General features: G+C 42.0%; 2 protein-coding genes across 2 annotated transcripts in view; both read left to right on the top strand.

Annotated features, from left to right (window-relative positions):
* The window catches only part of RNF150 (ring finger protein 150), a 71,407-nt gene extending 62,240 nt beyond the window's left edge, over positions 1–9,167 (top strand). Inside the window, exon 7 of the mRNA XM_058024612.1 lies at positions 7,118–9,167. Coding sequence (XP_057880595.1) covers positions 7,118–7,236 — 119 coding nt within the window. The 3' untranslated portion in view covers positions 7,237–9,167. The remainder of the gene's footprint in view (positions 1–7,117) is intronic.
* A 13,340-nt stretch (positions 9,168–22,507) lies between these two features.
* TBC1D9 (TBC1 domain family member 9) overlaps positions 22,508–27,905 on the top strand; it is a 43,969-nt gene continuing 38,571 nt past the window's right edge. The window contains exon 1 of the mRNA XM_058023972.1: positions 22,508–22,732. Coding sequence (XP_057879955.1) covers positions 22,606–22,732 — 127 coding nt within the window. The 5' untranslated portion in view covers positions 22,508–22,605. The remainder of the gene's footprint in view (positions 22,733–27,905) is intronic.

The following is a 27,905-nucleotide window of genomic DNA, read 5'->3' as shown; positions in this document are numbered from 1 at the left end:
ATGCCACAGAGTTTTGACTCTAACTTTACAGTAGTGTAACAAAGGGAAATAATAACGAGCAGTGCAAAGGCATTTAGGTTTTTTGAAGTTACATGGTTGTTTAGAGCGGTTTTGTTACTTTTATTTTTCTAGGGAGGTATTATTATATGGGGTAAAAACTCTTTCTTCTGCCTCCCCAAGCAGTGTTAATGCTCAGAACACAAAAAAAGGAGGAACAGGACTATATAATAACTTAAAAAATTGAAACAAAGGTTTTTCATGCAGAGAAACAGTGATTTTAAGTTACTCTGTTCCAATTTGAGTTTCACATGTAGAATGTTAGGGAGGTCTTGGTGCTAGTGGTGGTGGCCAAGTGACCTATTGAACATATTTTCTAGTGAAATTCCAGCTGCAATTTGTTGAAACTTCAATTGGCCTTTCCTATCCACCGCTCTAAGAAGAAATTCAGAAAATGGATGTCTTGGGTTTGGCCTTTGTTGTGTTCCCATGAGCATTTCAGCAAGCATCTCTGATAAAAGCTGGGCTTTGGAGGGGATTTTCCCATGCCAGAAGCTGTTTAGTTGGAATTACACTGTGACTGGAGGCTGATTTGTAGGGAAATGCTAAATGCCCCTAGATTTATATACCCCACAACTGTTTCTGTGGGTGTCCCTGCAGGATTCCATACCAGCCAACTATTTTCATAATTTTTTTTCAGACAATATTTGAGTGTAGCAGGCCAGGCCTGGCACTTCAGATTTATTTTTAATGGGGAAAAAAATGTTGAGCTATTGCATGATTGTCAGACAAATGTTCCAGTTAAAAGGAGATTGGCATCAACTGATTTAAATTTTCCAAAATTAACATACAGGATAAACAGCTGTCCTCTTCCTTTCTGAGAGCTTTTCTGGATTGTTGTTCTGTACTTATGTGTTCTCTGTGAGTGCATTAATGAGCTCAGACAAGCTTGTTAGAATTTTATTTGGTGCACTAGCCCTACCACAAGACACAAGCAACATTTTGGACATCTCTGTTCCAAACAAACCTCCTGGTCATATTTTAATCCTCATCTCATGTGCTCGTGATGGGGTTTATATGTGCTCATTTTTCTTTCCTGTGGAATGCTTTTGATTAGATAAAAAATATTGCTTAATCCTCTAAGTAAACAGTGAAAGCAACCTAAAGAAGATGCAGAGGACATTAAAAAGGTTTACTTTTCCAAAAGGAAAGGTTTTGCTGTAATCTCAAAATTTAGGGGTTTTTTATTATTTCTAAACTAATGAAAAGAGAATGTATTGCAGGGTTTGATGGGCTTGTGATGGGGTTTTAAGGAAAGGAGAGTTAGCAGCTGAACTCATCTGTCACTGCCAGGGGGCCCTAAATTTTAAGTGTGTTTTCCATTAGGATCAAAACTTTCCACTGTTTTCCATTAGGATTAAAATTTCCTTCTGTAAGGATTCTGTGAGAGTGGATGTTAAAGAAAGGTTCCTTGCAGAATTTTTAATTAGGAACTACAAAAGAGGAAGAGTATGGGTACTGTAGAAGCCCATAGGGAGGAGATTTAAATTGTAGGATGCTCTGAAAGCACCTACAATCTATTTTTAAAAACTACTGCAATTCTCATAAAATTGAGAGGCGACACTTCAACTTGTCATGTTGTTTTCCTTCCTTGCTGACAGACATCTAAACAGCAGAAATTGTTCAAGAGGCTGGATGCCCTGCTGTGAAGGAAGCAGAGTGATTCTTGTCTGTCAGTGAAACAAGGGACGAGAGTGCTGAGGGACTGAGGTGTGGGGTCAAAGATGGAACAAAGCACTTTGCAGTGAATAAAATCTCATGGGTGGTATCTCTGTCTGTGGCATGGGGGTGGAACTGGGTGATCTTTAGGGTTCCTCCCAACCCAAGTGTCTTTGTGATTCCCCGAAGACCAGATGGGCAGATAACCTGCGAAGGGCCTGGGATGTGGGGATGAGCTGATCCAAGAGCATAGAGTGCAAGAGGCAGTGTCATAGCTCCACTGGCTGTTCTGGCAATCCTTGTCACCAATTTTTGACTGAGTTTCCAGTGGGAAAAAGGAAAGTCCACTCATGTAAAAAGAAAATGATGTTGCAGCGTGTGGGCCACAGAAGGAGTTTCCCTGCTGGTCCTAGGAACATGATGAGCATGACCTGGTAAGAGTAAGAACAAAGAGGAAATTAAACTGAAAGCAAAAATATTCTAATTTCTTGTGTCATACCAGGCAGAGGCATGTTTGCTGTATCACAGAGAGGATTGGCAGCTGATCAAAAGTTCCCAAAATGTCAACTAGTCTCTCACAGAGAGGAGACTGATTTCCAAAGTGTTGGCTACTAAAATAATGTTAATATGTGCTGTGCATTTCAAAGGCTGAGTGTTCTGATTCGTGGGTAAAATCCCAAAGACTTAGTATATGCTCATTAAAGGTAGATATACGTATATATACAATGGGAAAAAATAAGTTTTACTTTTCTAGCCAGTTGGGCCCAACTACTTCCATACAATAACATCTGGTATGTGTTCTGCCCCTTTTTTTGCCTAGTTTTTTGCAAATGTGTTTGCTGTCTGCTCTCTGTGTTATTTCCCCTTATTTGGACAATTTTTTCTTACTTTCTTTTGGAGAAAGCATTTGGCTGCTGGTACTTTCTGCACTCTCTCTGAAAATGAGTTTATTGGTCTTGCCAAAGCCCAAAAGGTCTTCTCAGGTAACTGGTGTTAAAGTTATTGCTCCAAATTTAGGTTTCAGAAAATTAGTTATATTACTAATAAATTTTCAATTTGCCATTTATAGGCATTTTTAAACATGTATTTTATTTAATGTTATGTTAGTGCAGTTATGGCCCATTCTAAAGTGTTACAATTCTCAAGATGATACGGTAGGAATTTGAAATTTATAAAATGATCCAAGGAGAACTGTGAGATGATTAACTTGAGAGTAATTTTAACAATCAGTAGTAATTTTAAAAGAAGGGATCTCAGTGATAAATTTAATTGGTATTGTTGTGAAATAGTTGCCATTTGAGGTAATAATTTCATAAGATGCTCTTCCTCTTAGACTAGAAACAGCCAAGGGATGAAATGGCAAGGCCACAGTAGGAGGTAACGATAAACTCTGTAATGGTAAAGTGCTTTCTTAGACAGACAGAGAAAAATAGAGGACTCTAGGTATGTCTCTCTCATAAATCAAATGTGATTAATTGTATCCTGGTTGTTCTTATACCGGAAACAAAATCTGAATAGTGCTGCTTGCATTGGCATTCCTCTGTGGCTTCAAGCTGAGCAGAATGTGTTTTGATTATTTTGATAAAGATCCCATATCAATGCCTCCAGTACTCTGGATATATTTTCTGATCAGGTCCTCAAAGCTCTAGGAGATGGCCACATTCCTGGTTTCTTATGAAGCAAAGTCCTTCTAGGCACATCTGAATGTTTTCTTCAGAAGTGAGCCCTAGACTGAAACAAGGTTCATGGTATTCCATGGGTTTTAGATACTTGTCTAGATCTGGGAGCATAACTAACACCAGGGGTTTCATGGCTTTAAATCTGTCTTCACAAACTGAAGAGTTGTGAAATAAGGTATATTTCACTATGATGAGGATGTGAAATGAGTAGTGGTACTTCTCTGCTTACTGCCAGTGGGTGCAATAGCAGAGAGCTACCCAAAAGTCAGGAGAAGGAAAGAAGTGCCACCATCAGCTTGTTTCTCACCCCTGGGTGGGTCATTGCCCATCTCTGGTGCCCATGCCTGCATGCTTGGCAGAGCAATGGGTTTGTGAATGCACTTTTCACTCACTGTTCAGTGCTTAGCTCCCTCCCAAGCCTCCTGAAGCAGTATCAAATTCTTAGAAACCCATTGTCTGACCTCTTCCTTTTGGAATATTTATTAGTGTACAACAGCTACAGACTTACACCAATGGTCATGAATAGCAGCAGCAGTAGGTAACTATGACTAGTGTGCAATCTTACTATTTTCAACACACCAGAGTAATTAGCTATTTTCATCTTGGTCTGATTGCACTAATATTCAAATATAAGCATCACTTGATGCACTTTTCAAGAAGCAAGAACTGTGCCACCCTTGTGTAGGCCCCTTCCAAATCTACGTGGTGATATTCCTCCCATGCTGCTGTGATTGATCTAAAATAACACTGGCTAGAGAAGGAGTTTGGTGCATTTCACATCTCAAACAAATGTGTGTCAGGAAATACAAGTGAGTGGAAAAAGTCTGTCTGGAGAGGCAGCGTGCTGTGGTGTATTGTGTTTCTCTGACATGAGAGGAATGTGGCAGGGAGGTCTACAGTTCCCTGCTGCAGGCACTGACACTCTGGCTGGAAAGCAGCTTGAGATGTGCCTTTAGCTTCATTAAGCAAAATGCTTTCTGCCCCTGGCAAGAAGTGCTGTAAAGCACAGTGGAAGTATTATAGTGTGTGTGGTTAGGCAGGGTTGCCAATTTCAAGCAGCTAAAATCACAAGTCAGGTAATCCAGCATAAAATCGGTCTAGAAAATAGAGATTTAATTTTTAAAACACTTCGTTTCCTTTTTGCCTCTTAAGCTTCATTTATTTTTAAGTGAAAGCTGAGATCTTCACTGAAAGTTGAGATCCTCGTCTGATTTCAGGGCTTTAAGAAAAACAGCAAATTCCAAAAACCTTGCAGAAGAGCCACAAAGGTTGTTAACAGCGAGCCAGGCATCTCCTGCAGAAGCTGTGTGATTGAATAAGCTTTGTCATTGCAAATGGGATCTGAAAGGCAGGGATGCAAAACACAGGCTAAGCTCCTGGCACTGGCAATGTAGCTGAGGTTTGCTTACCTTTAACAAATAGCAGTAACTGTGCTGGCTTGTGTCACAGAGCAGCCAGCCAAAAATCCCAGCAAACAAAGCAGCAGGGTCTGGCAAGGCTATGTTGTGTGGGGCAGCTTGCAATACAGACCTTGCAGCAGGGTTACCTACAGCTGATCGTGTCTGTGTGACTTCTGCAGCCTCCCAGAGCTTCAGAAAGGTTTTAAACTGTGTGCTGGGGTCCCAGCAGGACTCCTGTGTGCACAGCCAGTAGGGGATGCTGAGGGATGCACTGATTCCTTGTGGAATGCACTGCAGCTTCCAAGGAAATGGCAGGTGAAAGGGAAGGTGTAAGGATGGTGATGTCCAAGGTGCTCTCCCCACTCTGCCAAAGCTGTATCTTTAGGATTGGTAGCAAACAAGGAAGGTGGAGTGCTTCTGTTTCCAGGCACTGTCACAGTGCTGGAAAATCAATGCCAGAGCATAGCCGTAGGCATTTTTAGGATCACTCCTTGTTCCTGCCAACCTGCACTTCAGTTCCAAAGGAGACCACAAAAGCCCACAGTGCAAAGACTGAGATTCAAGAATGTGAATAATTGTATAGGATTTGTAAAGGAAAGCTCGAGTTTACTGGCTTGCAGAGAGTGACCTGCTGTACCTCCATCGGGTATGAGGTGTGTGAGCTGCAAATCTGGCCCTGTTCTATTGCCTCTCTTGAACTCTTGGTGGTGATTCTGGTGTTGGAGGTGTATGAGATGCTCCAGGACCCAGCAGCTCACCTGAAGGTTCAGCGTCATTTAAAACCACTAAATCTGAAGGATGTATCATTCAGCTTGTAAATACTTCCTCCACCTCTGGTGGAAGCATTTATAGTCAGAAGCAATGCCTTGAAATGTTTACTAATGTCATGTGGAAGGGCAAAAAAAAAGGATAGAGGTATAAACATGTTGTGTGCATTAATTATTTATCTTGCAATCAAGAAAGCACAAAAGCAATCCAGGGTGCAAACTGGGCAGAGTTGCAAAAGGGAACACTGGCTCTCAGTTTGAATAATGCACACCCCATTCAAGCTTTCTCTGCAGAACATGAGGTCTAATCCCAGCACATGTGGGGGGTTTAAAATCTAAAATTTTTAAAAATCATGCTGCTGTTGAGAGGTGATTAACTGTGCTCACTTAGCTTCAAGTGAATAATTAAACTGTGAGGAGTTATTATTTTCCTGGCTCCTTTGTCGTGTTTCTTACTTATTAATTCTTAGATATTCAATTTCTAGATTTTTTAGCATCAATCAGGCCCTGCTTCTAATGTCTAAAAAATAAAATATGTAAAGGAAAAACTGTCATAGATTTAAATACATTGTATTGTTACAGTATAAATACCATCTCTGTAATTAAACCACTTGAAAATATGAACCATCAAATTTTTGTCTCAGAGACGCAGCCACCTATGAGGGTTTTGTGCCTTTGAAAATCTCCCTAGTGTGCTTTGCTTCTCCTGATTGTTCTTGGAAGAAAATTAGCTTTTAGTGGTTTAAAATCTGTTGGCTTTTATTTGCTGCTAAATATGCACATGGTAAGTGCTGTGGGATCAAAACAAAAACAAGCTGCTGTTCCAAGGATGTGATTTGCAGATTGGCAGAAGTCAGCAATACAACTCTTTGAGTATTTGGGGTCGTGGTGCATTAGGGTAGATCCCTTTGGCCTGCATCAAGAACCTGCAAGGTGTCTTCAAATCAGAGGAAAGAGAGAATTTAAAGACACTAGAAAAGGATGAGAGAAGCCACTTGGGAAAGCAGGTAGCCTGGTCCAAAGTCCTGGATTTGTTTCATCCTTGTCCAATGCCAGTGTTCCTACATTAGAGTAGTGCCCTCTTAAAAATGTCCTCTAGGATTCCATCACTTATTGAGGGTTTGGGCAGGTTTTTTCCTCTGGGAAATGTTTTCCTGATGATTCAGAGCTCCACCAGGTGCCTGTGGCTTTGTCATTAGCTTGCTGTGTTTGTGGGGAGAGTAGGATGAGGCCAGGTTGAGAAGGTGAAAGGGGACGGGGAGGGAAATTCTCACATGGGGGCAGGAAGTTCCTGAAGGACCTGGATGAAAAGCCCTGAGAGGATTAAGAGAAGAAAATGTTACCCATCCAGGCTCCTTTCATCATGCTTTTCACCGTGAATGTCTTGAATTCTGGGGTATTTTGGAAGTGTTGTAGACAGATATTAAATAAGAGCAAAGTTTGTAATCTAATCACAATCTCAGTGGTGGAGGGCCCTCTGGATTCCACCTGCAGAACTAAAAATCAGTAATGCATTAACAGAAAGACCTGACCCTTTCCTTTTGTGCCCTGACAGATGAGCAGGAGCCAGCAGTCAGCAGTGATTCAGATATCTCATTGATCATGGCCATGGAGGTTGGACTCTCCGACGTGGAGCTTTCCACGGATCAGGACTGCGAGGAGGTGAAATCCTGAAAACAGAGCTCCAGCACCAAACCACAGGGCAGGGCCACAGGTAGGGACCCAGCCAGCTCTCTGGGGTTTGGAGCAGTCATGCCAATGCCTCCAGAGCACTGTCATCCTGCACACTCCATGCTGAGATGGTGAAAAGCAATAGCAGCTGCTGTGTCTGCCTGGATGCGGTTCCATCGCCTGCACACCTGTCTGGCTCACCTGGGACATGGACACATCCAGATTGTGCTCGAGAGCACTCATGGGGCTCTCCAGGGGCTCCTCAACGTGCAACTGAAATGACAGCTTGAGTGTTTTTTACACTTGTTCAATCCAGTTTCTGTTATGTTTTTGAAAAGGCATATGTTTATTTTGTTTGTTTGTTTATGGTTTGTTATGGACAATGTTTCTATTGACTGACCCCAGCTTTTTCAAGAGTTCAGTCCAGACACCCGAATTCCCGTTCATTGGTCACGTCATGATCTGAGCAGGATTCATCCCTGCCTTGTTGTTTCTGCATTAATTACATGTGGCTGGCTCCAGAAGGATCATGCACCAGCACCCTGCATTAAGTAACACCTGCCTTCATTAGGTGGCAGGCTTGGAAATGGTACATTCTGAAGGCTTTCATTTGTAATTTGCTTGTATTTCTGAATTAGCAGAAATCTGGGTTAAAATGGCATTAGTTTGTGTCTTAAAGTTCTGTTCTAGACAGGTATTGTACAGTGTGAAGGAGAGAAAGAGCTTGAAGCATCACTCCATCCATGTGCTCCTGTCCTGTATTTTATGCTATTCACAGGTGTCAGTACATTTGTGTTCTTCCTCCAAGTGACAATTCCGTAGCTGGAAAAAAAGATCTAATATAACATCACTTCTTAATTTTACAGACCAAAACCAGATCAGTGGGCTGAGGGAGCATCTGAGAGGTTTCCAGAGGCTGCTTATTAACAGTTCTGCATTGAGCAGGTGACAGTATTCTTACAAAGGGTCTGGAGATGATGCTGTCAGTGTCAGAAATTGCCAAGGGAGCAAGAGGCAGCCATTTGAAATGTTTAATTCCTGGTTTGCTTTGGGTCTTTTCACTTAGCGTGTTTCATTTCTTACATTTTGACAGCAGTTTTTGTCTGCTTGTTATCTAACAAGAGTTCAGGTGGTTTGTTGCCCTCCAGAGTCCCTGTCTTTGTTTTCAGAAGAATATTTGCAATTTGTATACAGGTACATACACCAAAATATACTGGGGAGGGAATTTGAAAATAAAAGAACTAATACAAATCAAAACACCTAAATAATAATGACCTGACCTAATAATTTATTTCATCCTGAGCTCTGCTTTCCAGGTAAGAGCTCACTGTTAATTGTGCAGTGTGTGATTTGGTTTTTCAGTGTAAATACTCAGCTGTGAAGAAGCTTACTGTTACACAAGAATTCACAGTTTCTGCTGAGAGTCAGATGATTTGAATCACATTGCTGCCTCCTGAGTCAGTCCACAGAATCAACAATTCATCTTACATTGAAATTTCATGCAGAGGTCAAACATTTTGACTTGGCAGTGTCATGATAGCATCTCAAAATGCAACTGCTGAGGCTCACTGCATTTAATCTCCTCGTGGATTTACTTGTTAAATGTGAAAACCAGCTTCCAGTCAAAATTTGTGTTTGTCAGATTTTATTCAAGAACACATGTGTTTATCCCTAAAACTTTGGCTGACTTGCTTCTTCAGTACAGAAAGAAGGAAAAAATATTCCCCATGCTTTTCTGTCCATTTAGAACTAATTGAACATTTAGTTTAATTCTGTCCCTAAATTTCAGTCCCTAAATTTCAGGGTAATCTTGAGGTGAAGCTGAGTTACACATCACTGAAGCCTGAACTTAGGAAAGCACTTAAGTAAATGTTTTATTCCATCCTTCTTAAAAAAAAAAAAAAAAAAAAAAAAAAAAAAAAACAAAACAAAACAAAAAACCCCAAAAAACCAAACCCACAATTAATTTTGGACTTGCACTAAAATTTAATTATTCTCAACAGGTCTTCTATGAGCATACATAAGCCCCTGTGTCAGTTGTCATTTTTAGGCCTTTTATTTAAGGGAGATTGAGGCACAAAGGAAAAAGGCTTTACAGATGCAGTTTTGAAAGAGAAATTATTGAAATCACATATGATAAGCGGTCCCTTGGATTTCACTGATGACCTCTGGATCAAATCCCAAGGAAGTCATTGCAAGAAGGGCATTGATGTTGGGGTGCATCCATTTCACAGGATTAATCTTGTCTTTCTCCAACATTTTAATTGTGGATTGGTGGAAGTTACTTCTGTCTGTAGTGAATGGAAAAAGAAATGAGAGGAAAAAAAAAAAGGAGTAATAGTGTTTTCCCTTTCTTGTATTTTTCTTGATTCTTGGTTCTGAGTAGCATTAAACACAATAGCCAGATCAAGATGCTTGTTTGCTCTGAATGTATACAGTTATTTCAGATGTCAAATATCCAAATGTTTTGTATATGTATGTAATGCCATCCACAACACTTGTTTCATGTTAGAAACCTGAAATGACTGTACCATTTTATAATTAGACATGTAAAGAGGGGACAGTGGGTGGGAGGGTCTGTTATTTTTATACCAAGATGTTCCTTGTATTTAGTGAACATTTCAAACAGTTTTGTACTTGTCAAAATATATACATTCCATCCATTTCCAGAAGAGAATTATTTCTATTTAGAGTAGTTTATAAGCAAACCAAAAAAAAAAAAAAAAAAAAAGAAAAAAGGTAGCATCCCACTTATCAGCAGTATCCTGGTTTTCAGTGATGGCTACAGAGCTTTTTCCAGCCGTGTCTCTTCTCACATGCAGCACAGCCATACCAGCAAATGCCAGTGTTGTAAAGGGAATTAAAATCCCAAATGAAATAAGTACCACATGAAATAAATACCACATGGACCACATTTTGTTAAGCTGTAAGTGCACAGCTTAACAAAATGACTTCATTAAGTTCAGAGACAATGGCCTGTCCCAGAGAAATTCTCCAAAGCACTCATTCCTGCATCTCTACTTTGAGAAACACCCACCAAAAGGCCATGGCACAATCATCCTGAGGCATTTGCATGGGCCATCCTCTTTCTTGTATTTGGCTTTTTCGTCCCTTTCCCTGCTACCTGTGACATGCTGCCAAAGCTGGGCAGTGGCAGTTTGTGAAGATTTTTTTTTTTTGCCTTTTTTCCCTTCTGTACAGTCTTGCAAATAAACTTTTAACTCTTTGCTGACATTTTATAAGGTATACATCTTCCTCTCCAATGCACTTTATCTCTCTTGAAAAATGTGGGAGTCGGAGAACTACCATCTTAAAGGGATTTGCCTGACACATACTTTTTATTATTTTGTGTCCTTTTTGCTTTGTTAAATACTGTAAATGCTAAAGAGCATAGACAGTGACTCAGCTGGGGGAAATACCGAAATGTTGAGGCTAATACTTGGAAGCATTAATCAGTAGTCCAACATGGCTATTTTTGCTATATAGAGGATTATAATGTAAATATGTGAGACTGTGTTATTATGTACTAGTAAAATATTGCAACTCTCAAAGCTGAGATGGTGAATTCCAAGGAATTTTATTGCAGGTTTTTTTAATAAAACAAATCTGATGATTGTGTTGTATGTGCTTTCTGACAGCCTGTGTAAACCTGGAGTTTCCTGCACAGCAAACCTGGATAAATTCCATGCAGGGTCCCGTGATATCCAAACCATGCCAAGAAAGAAAATGCACTTTTAGGGTGCCCATAAAGGAGATGCATTCACCTGTGCTGGGTCTCAAACCTGGATCAGGTTTGGGGGCATCCCTGAGGGAATAGGACTTCATGGCCCAAAATAAATCTAATGAGCCAATGCATTTATCAGAATTCAGCTATGAGAAATCAGTGGTGATAGGTGAGGCTATAATTTTGCAAAAGGCTCATTCCTCAGCTTCAATCTCTGTGCAAACAGAGCAGACACCCACCAAGGAGTAACAGCAGGACAAGGATTCCATAATGTAGTAAACCTTTTAAAAACCAGGTGCAGCATGAAAGGAGGTGTCCTTTCATACTTTCAGCTTTAAAAAGGTCTACTATACTATGGGATCATAGAATTCTTCAGGTTCAAAAACACCTCTAGGATCACCAAGTTGAACTGCTGAAACAGGTGTAAGTGTGCCTGGCTGCAGGGGCTGAGCTCAGAGTCCTGCTTTGTGGGCTGTTCCATGCCTTCCTTCATTTCTGGGCTCCTCACTGCAGGAGAGACATGGAGGGGCTGGAGTGTGACCAGAGAGGGGCAACAGAGCTGGGGAATGGTCTGGAACACAAGCCCTGTGAGAAGCACCCCGCATCCCGCATCTCACATCCCGCATCCCGCATCCCACATCCTGCACCCCGCATCCCACATCCTGCATCCCGCATCTCACATCCCACATCTCACATCCCGCATCCCGCATCTCACATCCTGCACCCCGCATCCCACATCCCACATCCCGCATCCCGCATCTCACATCCTACATCCCACATCTCACATCCCACATCCCACATCCCGCATCCCACATCCTGCATCTCACATCTCGCATCCCGCATCCCGCACCACATCCCACATCTCACATCCCGCATCCCACATCCGTATCTCTCCAGCAGGAGGCTCTCCCGCCTCGCGAATCCGGCCTCGGGCGCCCTGCCCGCGCCTGGCTTCATTTATTGAGCCAAATCTGTGACTATTTGCCGTGCTAAACAAGCGAACATCCCACTGTGGAGGGTTTCTCTGATCTCCCTGGAGCGTTCCTGTCGGTGACATCTTTTATGAAAAATCCTTTCCTTAGGATTTTTCCTCCTGGGAAGCTGAGAGCCCTCAGGAACAAAATGTAAACAATGGTTATCTGCTGCTGTGGAATGCAACAGGTGCATCTGTGATTGGCCCATGTTGGATGTTTGTAATTAATGGCCAATCACAGTCAGCTGGCTCGGACAGAGAGCCGAGCCACAAACCTTTGTTATCATTCTTTGCTATTCTATTCTTAGCCAGCCTTCTGATGAAATCCTTTCTTCTATTCTTCTAGTGTAGCTTTAATGAAATATATATCATAAAATAATAGATCAAGCCTTCTGAAACATGGAGTCAGATCCTCGTCTCTTCCCTCACCTGAAAACCCCTGTGAACACCGTCACAGGCAGCCTTACTGCTTTGCTGTATTCTGCAGAGCATGTTTTCTTCTCTGCTTTTAATGCAAGTTCTCAGCTGTTCATATTCTGATCACACAGGAGGAGCTATTTTCTGCAGCAGCAGCAACCTTCTGTGCTGGCTGTGCTCAGGCAGCTCTGGCCTGGTATTTGATTATCACCAAAAAAAACAGGTGGAGAAAAAGATGGTTCTCTAGGATGGATATGAATTAATTTGAAGTATGGTGGGGCTTTTTGGTGGAAGATTGTTTTTGCAATTCATCCTGGGGAGCTGCCTTGGGCAGAGGAGCCACGGCTGCCTTCAGAGCTGGCTCCTGGGATGGAGATGGAAGTCACATTGGGCTTTAAGTTAGCTAGAGTTCTGTACCTGCTTTGAGCCCTTCTAGTTAGTTCAGTCTCCAATATCTCCTATAAGAAGCACCTAGAGAGTCATAAATACTGCAGGATACTAAGCACTTCCTACCCCCATTAAAGATGGATATGAGAATGGGTGTTTGTTCTGTAGAGAAAGCTTAAGGGATGTGTAAAATGCCCTTGCAGAAAACAGCCATGTAGTAATAATGTAGTTACTTACTTCTGCCTGAGATGAAGGCGTGGAAGATGTGAGACCTAAAAGCAATGGAAGGAAATAACATAATGCAATATCCTATTGATCTGTGGGATTTTCCACTGCTTGAGATGATGGCGCCACAAGTAATGTTTGCAGTTGTACTGACTAGAATTAAAATAATTATAGCATGGAAACAAATCATGACAAAAACTCCTTAGGGCTTAAAGCTCTCTGCTTCTCACTTGTGGGCTGATGGGGTCCAGGGGCTTCTGCCATGCCTGTATATTATTGCAATGCCCAGTTATATGTGCTGTGAGTGCCTTCTGTCTCAGTCTGGAGCCATGGTAATATGGAGCTAACATGAAACAGTTGACATCATTCCTTTTCAGGATGCAGCAAAAAGTGTCCACTACACTTCAAGCCAAATATATTTTCTGCTATTCGAAAGAATAAAAATTAAAATAAAATCCAGTGACTGGAGGAGCCAGGGGATTTTTTTCATGGGAAGGTTTTACTGCTTTAACTTGCATTAAAGCTGATCGATGAGGACTCAGGTTGCATCATCCTTCGTAAGAGAAGCCTGGCTCACAGGAATAGCTTCTTCTCTAGTGATATGCTGCTTCAAAGGGCAGGTCTGGGAGGCCACACAGGGATTTAAAAACAAGACCCAAAGTTACTCCATCAGCCCTCTGTGAAGTGACACATAACAGTTACCAATGAGAACAAGGCAGACCACAAAGGACTGATGCCTTTCTTCCTGCATCCTCATTTTCTTCCCCCGACCCCAATACCTATGTGTACCCTTGGATCTTACCAAACAGTCATTAACCAGACCTGTGGGTCTTCTCTTCACAGCAACAAATGGTCAGGAGGCCAGGTGGGAGCTGAGACCTCTGCTACAGACTTTCACACAGGCTTCAGTTCAATACTCACAGCACTGTCTGGGGAAAAACGCCTTAAAATGTGTCTGCTGGGTTTTCAGCTGCACATCTAGGAGCAGGCACTCATAAAGCTCTGTGTTTTTATCCACCAGCCCAAAAATGTGTTGAAAATATTCCTGTCAGAGCCAGGTAAGACAATTTCCTTTTCGGTTCCTAATATCCCCTTACGTTGCCATAATATCTTTTTTTCCATGTGTACTTGCTTTTCTAAAGAAAGCCCAAAGGCAGGTGAGCAAAATTCTTTGCCCATTGGAGTCCCTTTCCCTCCCAAGTGATGCTTCAGCTCTGAATGAGGCTCTGCTATCAGCCCACAGGGATTTCTGCTGGCTCTGGAGCTCAGCATCTGAGTCATGCTCCAAAAATAGCCAGGGAAATGTCAGCCCAGCCAAAGTCACTGCCTGATTAACGAGGAGCTCTCACAGTTCCAGGTATGTCCAGATACGCTCCTGATCTTAACTACGGAGCCAGGCTTTTTAAAAATAAATATATCATAAATTTTATGGGTAGCGAGTGCTTTTCTATGCATGTGCTCAGGTAGTGTGTGTGTTAAGCAACACGCAAAGATGTTTTGCTAGGGCTGGTAGCTAACCAAAGTTGCCATTAATGACAAGGAAGGGAGGGGGAAAGCTTTTAGGCTGATATTGCTGAGGTGCTCTCCTTTAAAAGAGGAAGGAAATGTGACTCTCTGACAGACCTCCTCATGCTTGATGCAGCACAGCAGGATGCTCTCTGCAGGCACATCCTCCAAATAGCTTTTCCACCTCAAGAGTAATCGCTTTCTCCCTGCACATCACAGCTCTTGTGGGCACATGAAGGTAAAATCACATAAAAAAACCCTGTCAGAGGTACTCAAAGGTAATCTACTGATTGGTAATCAAAGATAAACCCCCAAACCTTGAAATTATTCCTGCTCCCATGCTTGTGAGCTAACATGCAGCTGCTAAAGTACCATTTGAAAGTAGTTTTAATAGCAATCATTTTTAATTTTGTCCTTCTTCAAAACACAGGTCTACACATGAAAACCAGCTTAGGTCATGGGAGGTGTGGGTTTATACTACTATATTTGTAACTGAAGGGTTCCTTGGAGCATAATCTTATTCTGAGAGGAAAAATGTAGTCACTTGATCCAGATCAATATAATTCACTTTCAGACCTAGGCTTGAAGAAGTTGAATTTGTTCTTAAATGTGTCTGAGGAGTTACTTTGGGATGATTACACAGGTTATCCATTACACTGGAGCTTCATTCTTTGAACAGATTAGCAGATTCCACCGATTTATTTTTCCTGCCTTTTTTCTCCTCCTTCTCTAATTACTTTGATGTTCTGCTGCTAAAAGCAGGCAGGAAATGCTGAGAGATTGACCTAGAGCTGGCAGCCAGCCTGTGGAAACCTCAGCAGCTCAGAACAATGCTTCCTTAGCGCTGTTTCTCTCTGCTTTCTGGAACTAGAACTGGCGCTTTATTATCAAGATGATCAGAAGGTAAATGCCTCTCCACAAATTGTCAGGGTTGGGGATTTATTTGATTGGTTTTTAACAGGAAATGTGGCGGAATCAGGTGTGTGACTCTTTTGCACACTATCCACCTGTGACTGGGCCTCCTGTTTTTTGTATATGTTAAATGTCATGGGCTGACTACAGCACCGTCTCAATATCCTGATGATGGTCTGCAGAGAAATGCTCTCTAGAGGTCCTTCTGCATTAGAAAGACGTTGTTTCTTCATTTTGATCCCAGCAAGACACACCCTACGTTTAAATGGATTTTACTTTGTTGATGATCCTCTACTACAGATGATTAAGGAGGGTGCCTCTGATTCAGAGATCCCTTCAGTGCTGTTCTCGCCCCGGGTTGTGTGTGACATCTGAAGGTGTCACAAGTTTCCTTTGTGTTTCTGGGCACACTGAGGACTCTCACAGATTTGAACAGAGGGTGTTAGATACTTTTGCAGGCATAATGAGAGGCTGGGGTCTAAAGCTTAGAGCTAGCCATTGAAACTTGAAGATTTGATTTTCAACTACTTGATCTTTTTTTGCAGAAACAATCAAAGAATCACAGAACTGTTAGGTGTACTAGTTTCAAAGCAAATTAGGGGGAGATTCCAAGCCAGAATGGTTTGTGTTGAAACAGACCTTCAGGATCACCTAGTTCCAATATCTGGGTTTGTGTTAGTGTGAGATTGCCTTCATCTCCACAGCAATCTCTTTCTGTATCAAGAGCTCGCTTCCTTCCCCCTCCTTGCTTTTTATAGGAAAGAAAAAAAAAATCAGTCTGATCCAGACACACATGACTTTCCAATCTCTGAAAAGCTCTGTGTCTCTTCTTGCCTTGAGAGTAATTCATCTTTTCAGAGCAAGGCACAGATGCAATAAGTCAGGAAGCTGTGCAGAGAATAAAAAGTATTTCTGGCTGCTTTTCTCTCAGATGTACACAAATTGATTTCTGAGATTTTTCCATTGTGTGTGTATATATATATATATATATATATATATATATATATATATATACACCCATGCATTTTGAAATATACTAGGGCTAGTGATTATTTTATGTAAAATTGAAAATTGAACCAATCTTTTCTGAAGTTGTTGTGCCAGATTACCTTAGAAACTTTTCCACCTCAACTTTCTTGATTAACTGCCTTGCATTTCCATGACTTTTTTTCATGGCTACAGAAATATCACTCCATGCATATGCCGCCAGAAAAGCTGAATTCTGAGATATAAAATAGCTATTTCTCCTAAATTACTTGTAAAATGTTAGGGATTGAATGCTTGAGCCTCCATCCCACAGCACGAAATATGCAATGATAGGGACTTTGGTCTTTATGTGAAAGCCATCTGTGCTCCTACAGGAAAAAAACCCAAAGTACAACATTTTATGGTCATTATTTTCAATGTTATTTTTGTCTGCAGTTGCTGAGTTGTGAAGAGCTGTGTGCTGTGGACTTTTGAGATAGCTGCTGCCCATGAATGCTTCTGAATGGGGAGGAAAAAACCCACAGGTCATCAGGTTTTTCTTTGGCATTTGAAAGCTACTAGAAGGGACAAACCAAAGTCATTAGTATGAGATTACAAAATTGTTGATAATGCATGTACATACAATATAATAATACATCATAAATTAATTCTACAGAGAAACTAATTAAGTTCATCCCTGGAGAACCTCTAGAGCAGTACTGAGAATTTCAGAGCTTCCAACTGGTAAAAACACTCACTTGTTAAAAGACTGGCTGTTGTTAATAGAAAATTTCAGTGTTTTGTACCTAAACTTGTTTCAACCCTGGAATCAGTTTAAGATACCCTACAAGTTACTTAGAAAGGAGTTTGGGGTTTTTGTGTATGTTGTTATGTTTACAGACTGCTCTGCATAATTCATAGCTGATAATTTATGGAATAATGTAGTGTTTTGATTCAAAAGTATGCCTAACTACCCAGCACAGCTAAAGATTAGGTAATGCCTCTGATGCCCTACCAGAATTGTTGTGAAACACTTTCATAGTTAGTCATACCCAGAAAAACTAGTGAAAGTGCTGAAAGTGGTTTCCTGTTGTGGTTATATGCCACTAACAACTCTGCTTCTGGATGCTGCACAGAAAATAAAATAACCTACAAAGCAGCTTTTTTGTATTTTAGTGTAGCATACAATACTGCTTGAAATGTGTATTTCCTGACAAATTATTTTGAAATATTCACTCAATATATCCTACTCTTTTCCTTTTAGGACAAAATAGAGATTTCAGGAATAATTAATTTCAGTAAGGCAGTCATGGTGTGCAACACTGATATACTTACTAGCTGTGACATAATGACTTTTCTCCTTGAATCTATTAAGTAAATTCTTCCACTTTCAATCATAGGTACAGGCATATTTTATTCCCTTTCTGATTTATCATTGCTGTCATCTTTCTTTATTTCTGTCATCTACGGTTTGTTAACTGTTTTTTCTTCCCAAAGGTAGTTTTGACCCTTCTGATATGAAACTCTTTCTGGAATGGTTCCTTTAATTCTTTGGTGTTCCAGTGTCTCATCACCATGTTCAGTCATACTTAAACCCTCAGCTATTTCCCTTTCTGTCTTGGGGTGATTATATGATGATTAGTTTATTCCCTGATCATTAATTACAAACATCCAACATGGGCCAATCACAGATGCACCTGCTGCATGCCACAGCAGCAGATAACCATTGCTTACATTTTGTTCCTGAGGCCTCTCAGCTTCTCAGGAGGAAAAACCTTAAGGAAAGGATTTTTCATAAAAGATGTCTGCGACAGGGACTGATGTTCACATCCATTTGTCCAAACTGCTGCTTTTGTTCTTCTCCATTCCTTCTTCCATATATTTTTATCAGTTATCTTTTTTTCTGCTTCTATATTTACATATACTTTTATCTTCTTTCCCTTCAACCTTAACAATTTCTTTCTATGTTCTTCTTTTATGTCTCTCATGCCTTTCTTTCACTTTCATTTCGCGGCAGCCAAGAATGGGTTGAAGAAATGATTCATCTTCCTCTTTTAGTCCTGGCAAAGGTTACAGAATGGCTCCAAGGCACGGGTTTCCTCTGACTTCTGATGCTAACAAGTGATGGCTTTCCAAATACTTTGCATATTTGCATCAAGACAGGATATGAGCCTCCATCAGGAACATTTTTTTGGAGTGCTTTTGCTATTTCCACATATGTGTATGAGTAGGTACCCTGGAGCTTTGTACTAATATGTTTTGGTCCAGTGCCATAAATAAGGGAAAGCCTAGTTTTGCCTTAGAGCAGAACTGTGGGAAGACACCAGGACCTTTTTGGGTGTCTGGGAAGCAGGCAGCTACTGAACTGAATTAACCTGGAGCTGTGCAGCTTCCAAAAAGCCTTCTATCAGAGAGGCTGGCTGTGTGATGGTAAGGGGATTGGTGGAGAAGCTGTCTGAGCATCCAGACTGCTACAGCAAGGTAAGTGAGCATTGAAGTGTAAAAAGATATCAGAATTCCTATAAGACATTTAACAAAATTACACAAATCTCTAGAAATGCTGGTATCACGACCATCTTAGATGTAACAGTCCATTTGAACTGCAAATCAAATGAGAAGCAAAGTAGAATATTAATTGCATTGGAAACTCCTGAGGTAGCCCATGTTGTATTTCAATTGGTACTGAAGTTGTAATCCCATTGCTGTAGCTGTGCATGTGCATGACTTGTTGACTGTGTGACTTTCTCAACAGATTTCTGATATTTTCCACGACTGCCTTCAGTGGCTGTTTTCAAGTAAAGAGGAAAATTCCATAAAATTCCCCTAGGTTTATGAGCTCTACACCACTTGGAATATCCACCTGAAAAGATCCAAAATATAATTTTCTGTAGAAAACCACTGCCTCTACATGTAGTCGGCTGCAAAATGTGATTTATTTTAGATAGATTTTCCTAGGTAATGGAACGGAAGGGAAATGGTTACAAACGACTGATGAATCATTTGTAAATATTCCTTAGGGGAATATTCCTTATTCTTACCAATACCTACTGGTCCCTCATTCCCTCTCCAAATTCTGCCCATACAGTTCCCTCGGGACAGGCAGCACAGAGCAACTCCTTCCAAAGGAGCCACAACACAATCACAAACAAATATGAAGTAATTGCCCAGAGCCCACAGCAGCAATTTTCTCCAAGAGGAGAGGAAACTGTTGTTGTAGTCTGAAGTTTGCCACTAATTTTGTATTTTTATGTCCAAGCAGCCAACTTCTGTATTTTCCTGAAACTTGCACAATGCTATGTGCTGGTACTCAGCCAGGTCAGTGTTCTTCTACATGGCTTGTTCAGAAAATTAGCAGAAACCAATTTATCTGCTTGGGTTTTTGCAAGGCTGTGTGGAACTACTGCAATGGCAATCCTCTCCTAAGTTAGACCAAGTACAATGACATTGTGTATGGGAGATTTTAAAGTATTCCACTGCAAATGAGTACAGTACTTTCAAAAGAATTCAGCTCTTCATATTTCCATATCTCAACTAATCTTGGTGCTGTCATATTATTTTCAATAAGCAGGCAAGTGGTAAACAGTTTATTACCCATCATTTACATGTCAAACCAAGCATATTTTATCAGCATTTCAGTAACCATCTAGCTCCTTCGTGAACATGCAGCAGAAGTTTTTAAGTGTCAATTCAGACACCAGCTGCCACATAATAATTTTTAAAGTATTTAGTGGCAGAAAGAAACATTGAATAAGAATCCAGCTTCACTGATTGCACTGAAGTTGCATTATGTGTTTCTAATACTTTGTGAGCAAGTACAGAACATCTCAGACACTTAAAACAAACTAGGGAAAATGAAAATAAAACCAAACAGCAGAATAACTTGTGAAATACTTAAGTTGATGATTATTTAACTATACCCCATTTGTCCCAATAAATAACTGCAAATTGACTTTGCTCTGTAAATCCTTTAATACACAGATGTTTAAGTGGACAGACCATTATCTTGGCTTTTACTTGTTTTAGCAGGTAGGCTTATTCCTCATTTTTCATGGAGTGTTGCTTCTCTAAATTATTTCACATCAGATGTGCACTTTGTTTTAGGATAACACAGATGACAAAACCAGAAGAGCAAGGGACATCATGAGAGGGTAAACAAAATTTATTCTGAATTTAAGGATAAACAAACCCAACTACATTATGAGTGGGCAATGTTAATTAAGTCTTATGACACATATCAAAGTATTTAAATTCAGATACTTAGCATAAGCAATTAATGAAGGGATTCTGGGGTAAGTAATTACTGAGTATTAATACTCTTAAAGCCAAATTAAGTCCAGCATTTCTCTGTTGTTATGTCCAACATAACTTACGTTGTTCCTCAAGAAATTTGTCATCCCCAACTGGTTAAAACAGTTAATTACATGAGCATGCAATGAGACCATCAAAATCTTTGAAAGCACCTTTATTCCTTGCCAGTATTTGTTTTCAAACATTCTCACTCCTGTCATGCTAAAGAAGCAGTGCTGAGGAAGCTGTTGGTGAACTGGTTTGGTGACTTCTCATCTGCCTGCTTGCTGGTGGCTCCAGAGGTGCCAAAAGGAAGGCGCATGATGGATTTGGATCACTGAATTTCAGAAAAAGGGCCAATTCTGCTGTTACCAAGATGTATACCTCCTTTTTTCTTTTTTTTCCCCCCTAGCATCACACTGAAGCATGGTAGTTGTACCATTTTTAGGGCACTGCTACATTAAAATATCAGCTGCCATCAAATGTTTGTTGCCTTTCCATTTACGTTAGTAACTGGCTCAGCTGCATGTAGTCTCCTAAGGCATGTTCAAAGAGCTGTTTTTCTTCTCAGCTTTATCATTGTCACCTTTGTTATCATAGGAAATTTATTAACTTCTTTGGAGTTTTCATTCTTAAACTTTTCCTGCTTTCATTCTTAAACCTTTCCTGTTTTCATTCCTCTGGAATATCGCAGATGTTGGAATTCATACCTTTATCTGTATGGTGATGCAGTTTGCACATGTTAAAGCAAGCAGCTCTATTAATTAGCTAGTCAGACTTAACTAGGGACTGGTTAGTGTATCACTGAACTTTGTTACAATAACAGAATAATTAATCTGCCCAGTGCGAACAATTACTTCCAGGATGAGAATACAATTGTTCTTGCACAGTCTTGTGGAAGCAGATCCTGACAAACAAAGCTTCCTTCTGTTGTGGCAGGGTGAAAACTTTGGTCAATAGAAATAGTAGGGTCGATAACATATGTCTGAATTTTGCCAAAGAAATTTATTTGTAACAACAGATTGTATATAAAATTAACTTGGTCATAACACCTGGGTGTAAAACCAACCCACAGAGAATGGTGGGTTTTGGCACGCTCATGAAAGCCTGGACTCCACTATAAAGTACAGCCTGCATGAGCAGTTTGTGCCCAGAACGTGGCTTCATGTCGTGTTTGGGGCTTAATTTAGCCTTATCAACGTCTTTAATAAAACAAAGACACATATCTGATTGGAAAGTAACAATTTTATACCTCAAGGGAGGGAGGTCAGCGTGTACAGTCCTTTCCTGACAACTTGGAAACCAAATGGCATTCGGAGCTACAAGGGTAGAAAATGTGTTATCTATAAACACTAGTGTTCCCTTTGAGCATGCTTTGTTCTAGGGCTCTTGAGATTCTCAGAAATTACCCTCGACTTTAGCAGGCGGGATCTCGCCGGAGGAGAGGGGCAGCATCCCCTCCCTCACCTGCCGTGCTTTGGATGTGCCCAGGACGCGTTTGGCTCTCCGGGGGCGAGCCGCCTTGCCGGTTCGGGCTCACCGTGTGCGCTCCGGGCAGGGCGGCTCTCGGTGCGCGGCTCCGGCCCTCAGCGTCCCCGCTGAGCGATGCCGGGCGCGGGCGCGGCCCCGCCGCCGCCGCCGTGCCCGTGCCCAGGTGCGGGGCGGGAGGAGCGATCGGCGGCGCGCACGGCGCGGGTGCGCGCCGGTCCCGCGGGTGTTGTGCGAGAGGCAGCGCGGAGGGGCCGGGCCGGCGTTGATGTCACCGCTGCGGCGGGAGCTGCCGCCGCCCCCGGCCGCTGCAGCCGCCCCTCCGCGGCCGGTGGAGCGCGGGTAGGCGGCGGGGGCCATGCGGCTGCTGCCTCCGCCCGGTGCCCGCCGGTGCCGCGGCGGCCGGGCATGGTGGCGCCCGGTGCGGGCGGTGCGTGCGTGAGCCAGCCCCCAGCCCGCCGGGCCTGCTTTTGTCCGCGCCGGGAGCATGTGGGTGAACCCCGAGGAGGTGCTGCTGGCCAACGCGCTGTGGGTGACGGAGCGGGCCAACCCCTACTTCATCCTGCAGAGGAGGAAGGGCCACGGCGGCGATGGCGGCGGCGGGGGACTGGCGGGTAAGGGCGGCGGCGGGGCCGGGCGGGGCCCTCGGCGGCTCCCGGGTGCGGGGTCCCTCAGGGCTGGGGTGCGGGGTCCTTCAGGGGCCGGGGTCCCTCGGGGGCCGGGGCGCGGCTCTCTCCGGTCCCACCGCCCGCCCCAGCCCGGGAATGCGCCGCGGTTCCCACGCGCATTCGGTGTGGGAGCGCACCGGTGACCCACGGCTCCGTGCATCAGGGTGGGACTGCCGCACGCTCTGGGAGAATTTCCTTACCGAACCTTTAGCACGCGTTCCGTAAAAAGAGGCGGTGTTGTAATTCAGAAATTTACGAAGGAAATAGATTTGCTTCGGCTTGTCCGTATTTTGCAGATGTCCTTGTGAAGTATGTTGCCCAAATGCTTTGTTTCCGATTGCTGGCAGCTGGAGACGTTTGGGTCGTACTCATCTAGGTCTTAATAATACTGTGCATGTATGTTCATCGTGGTCTTCCACCCTTTCTTAGGCAATGCATATGTGTTTATATGAGATTGGAGATGCAGAACCCAATGGTGTTTCCTCTGGTACTTCTTTTATTGGTACAGAATAATGAAGCTGCTTCTCCTGAAACCTGCACACTGTGCTTCCTTCTGTGCGCACTTCCATGATGATTAGTACTTCAGGCTAATCAAAATAAACATAGAGACTGCATCTGTGTTTGGTTCAAGGTCCTGTACGTGTTTACTGTGAGATTAAGTGTTTCTTCAGACCTTCAATGCTCTACGGACTTGTAAACAGTTCATAATGTAAGCTAAGGCACTGCTGTGAAGTGTGTTTTCATTTCAGACTGCTGAGGCCTCCAGGCAGTGGTGTGTGTTGCTTTACTGCCTTGTTCCTGTGTGGGAAATGACCAGCAGCCACTCCACATTGGCCGTACATTTCTACATTTTTTAACAATCCTTTGAAGTGTGGACAGGATTGACAAACCCATAAAAAACGTGTTTTGCCTCAAAAGTTCATTCTTGCTTTGCTTACTGAAAATTTGTTTTCAGGCTCTCCTTTCATGGATTGCCCCCTGGCCTCATAAGGTCTGAAAAGACATTCTTCTACCTTTCTGACTTTGTTATCTTTGAGTTAGAGATGGTTTTAGAGAGCCATCAGTTTTCCAGTCATTTCTCAGTTATTGTGGAGTCAGGTTGAGAGTTTGGGGTTCTGTTTTTCAACCTGCTTGCACAGTGCATGCATACCCAAGTGTTCTTGCAGCTGGATGTGTAATAGTCAGATTGGTGATACCACTTTACAGATGGAGAAAAGACTACTGGAAGGTCTTGTCCTTGTGTGGAAGTAGTATTCATAAATGTGCACTCTTTTTTTATTTCTCTGTGGAGGCCAGAATAAGCCTGCAGCGTTTGTTAGGAGCTCAGAATAGAGAAATAGTTATTTGTTTCTGCCTTTTGGAATTTAAATATTTGAGTGCTGTATCCATTATTTTAGTATGTCTGTATAGTCTGGATATGAGTATTATTTAGTAGGCGAAATTCTCCATATATTTTGAAATGGGCTGTCAGTGCTCTTACTCTTAGCTCTTACTAGTGCCTGGAACTGCAGCTGCTGTGGCATTGAGGTGGTAGCCACGAGTCAATTTCCAGGGGTTTTGTTTGTTTCTACCAGAAAAGGGCTGGTAAGAAGTTGTAGCTTTTTCCAGTGTGTTGCCAAAACCTTAACGAATCAAACCCCTGTAACTAACTCATTTGTTAGAGTCAGCAGGGTTTAAAGGAACCTATGGGAACTTACCAGACCTTGTGCTGAAATGACAAGGATTTGTGACACACAGAAGGTGGGAGAGCACGGGAGGGATGGATGTAATCTCCAAGCCACTGCCAATGTGACAGGCACAGTAATAAGTGCAACTTAGGTTTATTTTATTTTTTTTTCATGGAAATGCTGGAGTTTTCTGCTGGTCCTGTTAACAGCTGTTCTGCCAGTAAAGGGACAAGGAAGGTGGAGAAAGCCAGTGGGTTGTTCTTGGTAGGAAAGACTGATTAAAAGCAAGGTATTGAGGGATCTAGCTGATCCTGAGAAAAAGAATGAACGTAGTAAACAGGATACATAATTTGTAGTAATTACAGCATTTAGGATGACCCTTTGGAAGCTCCCTAGATGACACTGACCTTGTGACAAGGGTGGAGCTTACCTGGTCAAAAGTAAACAGGGAAAAAAAAGAACTTTGGGTGTGGTAGGTTGCATTTTTTTTCTCCTTTATTAGTGACATAATACTGAAATTTGGTCAGATATAATCTAATAAGTTAGCCACCCATTAATATGGTATAAAATTTAGCTTAGTTGCTCTGTGGGAAACTAACTTACATGTCCTTGAAGTTTACTAGAAATATTGTATACAAGATTTTTAACTGTGCTAGGGATGATCTCAATTCATATTTGCAAGAGAGGATGTAAATACAGCTGTCCTTTTTTTGTGTGATCTAACTTTTGCTGACTTACACTCCCTCATTATTGACTCTTGAAGTCATTTGTCTTGAATTGTAGAGTGAGAATTGACTTTCAGATTGATGGGACTGTGGGTAAGATGGCATTAGATGGCTGCACCATGTAACTTAAGCAGTGGCTAGACGATGAGAAGCATGGATTCTCTGGCATTGCCCTCAAATCTGGGTTTGCCATGAAGCTGTCATCGCCAAACTGATCAGGGCTAAGTGTACTGCCCCTCTCTCCATCTGACACTTCTTTTGGCGTGTCAGTCTAAGGCCAAGTATTTTATGTAGCCTTGGGGGTGGGTGCAAGTGCTTCCTGTTGGCTTTGTGTTGGAGCAGAACAACAGTGCTGGAGTTCTGTGTTCTCCTGGATCCACTCTGAGTGCCTCAGTGCTTTGCAGGAAAAGGACTATCAGTCACTTTGGGGGAAGGGGTGGAAGATCTGGTGTTCTCCTCTTGGCCTTGGTTTATGCAGCAGTTGAACAGAGAAACTCTTATTTAAATACCTGTTTGGACGTTGGAGACCTTTTCTCCGCTATATTGTATTGTAACAAGCTAGGAGAATGATGGTGATCTCTTAATGTGTCAGGGCAGCGCTGATTAGTGAGTCCATAGCAGTAATCTCTGCTAACAAGGTGCATTAGATCAGTGGTTTACTTCAGAGATAGAGCTTTCCTCATAAGCAGTGTGGATCCATTTTTATACTGAATCAGGGTCTGGACCCATTTAAGTTATTGTGTCACTGTCATTACTGGTCACATCAGTGGGGCTTTTCTTCGTAATTGTGCCTTAATTGAAGGGCTGTTTGGATTTTATTTTCCTTTTTAACAAGGATAAAATAGAAAAGATTTTAAATTGGATTTGAAATTGGATTTTCATAGCTGTTCTGCAAACTCACATTATCTTGCATCACTGCATTAATCTTTCAGGACAAGACCAAAAAATGTACTTTTCTGCTTTAAAGGTATTTGATGGTTGATTAGCTTTCTCTGTAATTAAATTGTTTCATGCCTTGCACATAATGCCATGGTCAGGAGTTTCATCTTCCTTTAGTTCACCAACAGGGGAAACAGGTATTTTCTTTCCTCATATTCTTCTTGCTTCTCTGGGCTACCAGGTCCTTTGGCCTGTATGACATAATTCCTTCTTCAGAGGAATGTGGTGTATTTATTTCCACAGCAGCCTGCATCATCTGTTGTTGTGTGCAATCTGTAGCAGAGGCATTTGGGCAGAACACAAACCCAGATCTCTGCCATCATGTGGGCACTGTGCCCTCTGGGACAATATTATTTTATGGATATAAAGATCTTGAACATGCCATAAACCTTTTAAACAACTAAAAGGTCATGTGTTAAGTATATCTTGCATTCAGACGCAACAAATAGGTTTAAAAATGCCTCTTAACTTCTTTCTGCTATACTGTGATAATGTTTGCCAAACTACTTCAAGACATTATAGTAAGGAATTATTGCACCTGGTAATGGGTGGCAGAGCAATGAATTCACTTGGAGCTTCCAGGAGGAGACACTGAGGTGTGGTACAGTCAGCTGGTGGCTGCTGTGCTCCTTTTGCCTGTGTACGTCTGTGTGTGTGAAGCAGAGATTAAATTACAGGTGACTTTGTTTAAATGTTATTGTGAGATCTCTGAATCCCAAGGGAAGTAAGTTGTTCTTAGCAAGAGCTGTTTTAGAAGTGAATTCTTTTGCAAGCAGGGTATCTGTACTTACAGCTGGGACAGTGCCTGTGTGAGAGATGCAGGAGGAGCTGTAAGTCCATGCCATGTTGCCAAGAATGATTCAAATGTTTCAGCAGAAGAGAGCAGATGGAAATGTGCTGACTTCTGGTGATAAAAGGATCTGATGAAATACTACTTCTCCCCAGATATTTTTGCAAAAGGAGTTGTCATTTAATTTCCACACTGGAAGGGCAAAAAGGAGAGGTTCTGAGCTCGGCTGGCTGATATGACATATCAATGTCAGATCTAATATAATTTTTAATGCTGTGACAGTGTTCTAAATTGAAAAGCTTTTCTGCAGCCTGGCTGGACAGCACAATTAGTATTTCACATTTGGAGCTGAGATTCTGTCTTGCTCACAGCCTCTCAGTTCAGAGAGTTGAGGAAGAGATTACTTGAAAACTTGTTTATGCTTAAGACTCAGAAAAGTTTTGGCCAGTTGTTAATCTGCCTGAACAAAGTATGGTCCGTGTTTTAACAAAGTTGTCACTTTCTGCCTTTGTTGACTCAAGCAGTTGGGGTTTTGCATGTCAGACTTGCATGAGTACAAAGCATGTGCTCTCTGATACTTGAAATACAGTGTTTATCAGAATGGATGCAGTTAGCATAATGGGTAAGGGTGGTCCGCCTATCCAGCAGCTTTCTGTGATTGTTTTGGCGCACAGAGTGGAAGCTGGTCTCTCCTGCTCTGCTTTCCTTTCTCAGTACATGGAATCTGCTCTGATTCTCTGAGCTGCTCCTTAGGCTCTGCTGTGGGTGTGTTTGCTTCCCCACTCCAGTCCATTTCCACTTCAAGGAACCTGCAGATGTCTAGGGCTGAGTTGGTGTTTGATTCCCCACACTGACTCACAGTCATTCTGTTGAATTCCCAGATGCTTTTCCTGGTTCCTCACTTCCTGCCTAATACTTCTCTGCATCTCCAGCTCTTCTGTTGGCTCTAGAGACAACATCTTGAGTGCCTGAGATGTAGCTTTGCTTCTCCCTCTAAT

The sequence above is a fragment of the Melospiza georgiana genome, chromosome 5 (assembly GCF_028018845.1).
Source record: "Melospiza georgiana isolate bMelGeo1 chromosome 5, bMelGeo1.pri, whole genome shotgun sequence".
Classification (NCBI taxonomy): Eukaryota; Metazoa; Chordata; class Aves; order Passeriformes; family Passerellidae; genus Melospiza; species Melospiza georgiana.
Note: the sequence above shows the minus strand (reverse complement) of the source record. Positions and strands in the feature narration are given on the sequence as shown.